The sequence below is a fragment of the Nanorana parkeri genome, unplaced genomic scaffold, assembly GCF_000935625.1.
Source record: "Nanorana parkeri isolate BGI_ZX_2015 unplaced genomic scaffold, ASM93562v1 scaffold954, whole genome shotgun sequence".
NCBI lineage: Eukaryota > Metazoa > Chordata > Amphibia > Anura > Dicroglossidae > Nanorana > Nanorana parkeri.
The window spans coordinates 478895-479958 of record NW_017307222.1 but is presented as its reverse complement, the minus strand read 5'-3'; the positions used below and the strand labels follow the sequence as shown (position 1 = coordinate 479958).

At 48.8% G+C, this 1064-nt stretch overlaps 1 protein-coding gene across 1 annotated transcript in view; it reads right to left on the bottom strand.

The window, feature by feature from the left end:
• Positions 1 to 1064, bottom strand: part of RPTOR (regulatory associated protein of MTOR complex 1) — a 158894-nt gene that overhangs the window by 1670 nt on the left and 156160 nt on the right. Inside the window, exon 32 of the mRNA XM_018566513.1 lies at positions 867 to 983. Within this exon, the coding sequence (XP_018422015.1) occupies positions 867 to 983 (117 nt within the window). The remainder of the gene's footprint in view (positions 1 to 866; positions 984 to 1064) is intronic.

The window sequence follows — 1064 nt, the reverse complement described above, 5'->3', positions numbered from 1 at the left end:
CACCACCCTTCTCTCCCTCCCACCACCTCCCCAATACCCCTATATGTTCCCTCCTAACCACCCCTCCATGTTCCGCCCTTCCTTCCTAACCACCCCTTCATGTTACCCCCTTCCCTCCCAACCACTGCCTCCCCAGCCCACCACCCCTCCTCCTCACTACCCCTGTATGTTCCCCCTAACCAACACCTCACCACCTCTCCCCACTATCCCAGCATGCAACTGGAGCCCAGAGGTGATTGTCCATGAGGTGCCAAGATAACTGTCCTGCCTTCATTATGTGATGTACATTGTCTACGGCCCTGGTGCCCAACCAGTGGTCCAGGGACTACAAGTGGGCCTTTGATACTCATCTTGTGTCCCTCTGGCCCCAGTAGTCATTATCTTCCTTGCTTACTCTGGGGCAGTGAAGGGGAATATTCATTATACTGGTTTCTTTTCTTCGCACACTTTGTCAGTTCTTTTTGTGTATTTGTTTCCGACCTTTTATAATAGTTCTGGCCGAAAGTAAAGATAAATGGTGCCAGTCATGTTTTTTTTAGGGGGCTGTAGTGGGCGATGACTTGTAAAGGGATTATAATGGCAGTGATCTTTATCGGTCTCTTATAACACGTCCCCCAGTCTCTGATAATCTCATGCAGCATGTCTCCCGTCTCAGATCATGCTTGTAACAGAGCTGCAGTCTTATACCATCTCCTGCAGCATGCCCGCAGTCTCTGACCACATTATGCCATGTTGAGGCCCCTATACGTAGGAAGTTAATGCTGATTCTACCGTCACACTATGTCCGTACAATGAGAGAAGAGTCGGTGACAGAGTACAGATACATCTACGAGTGTGTCCCTTCAGCGTGGATCCGCGTGACTTACCAAGCAAAGAGGTTGGTCTGTGGGTGGTAGTCCAGTGTGGTCAGACCTTTGACGATCTGCATCGTGTTTATCGATTCGGGTAATCTGGGATCATAGTATCGTACATCTCCATTGACGCTGTACAGAGAGGATGTGAGAATTCATAAGGTGGACTAGAAATAAATCAATAATAAAGGAAGGGGGGTAAAGGAAGGTTTG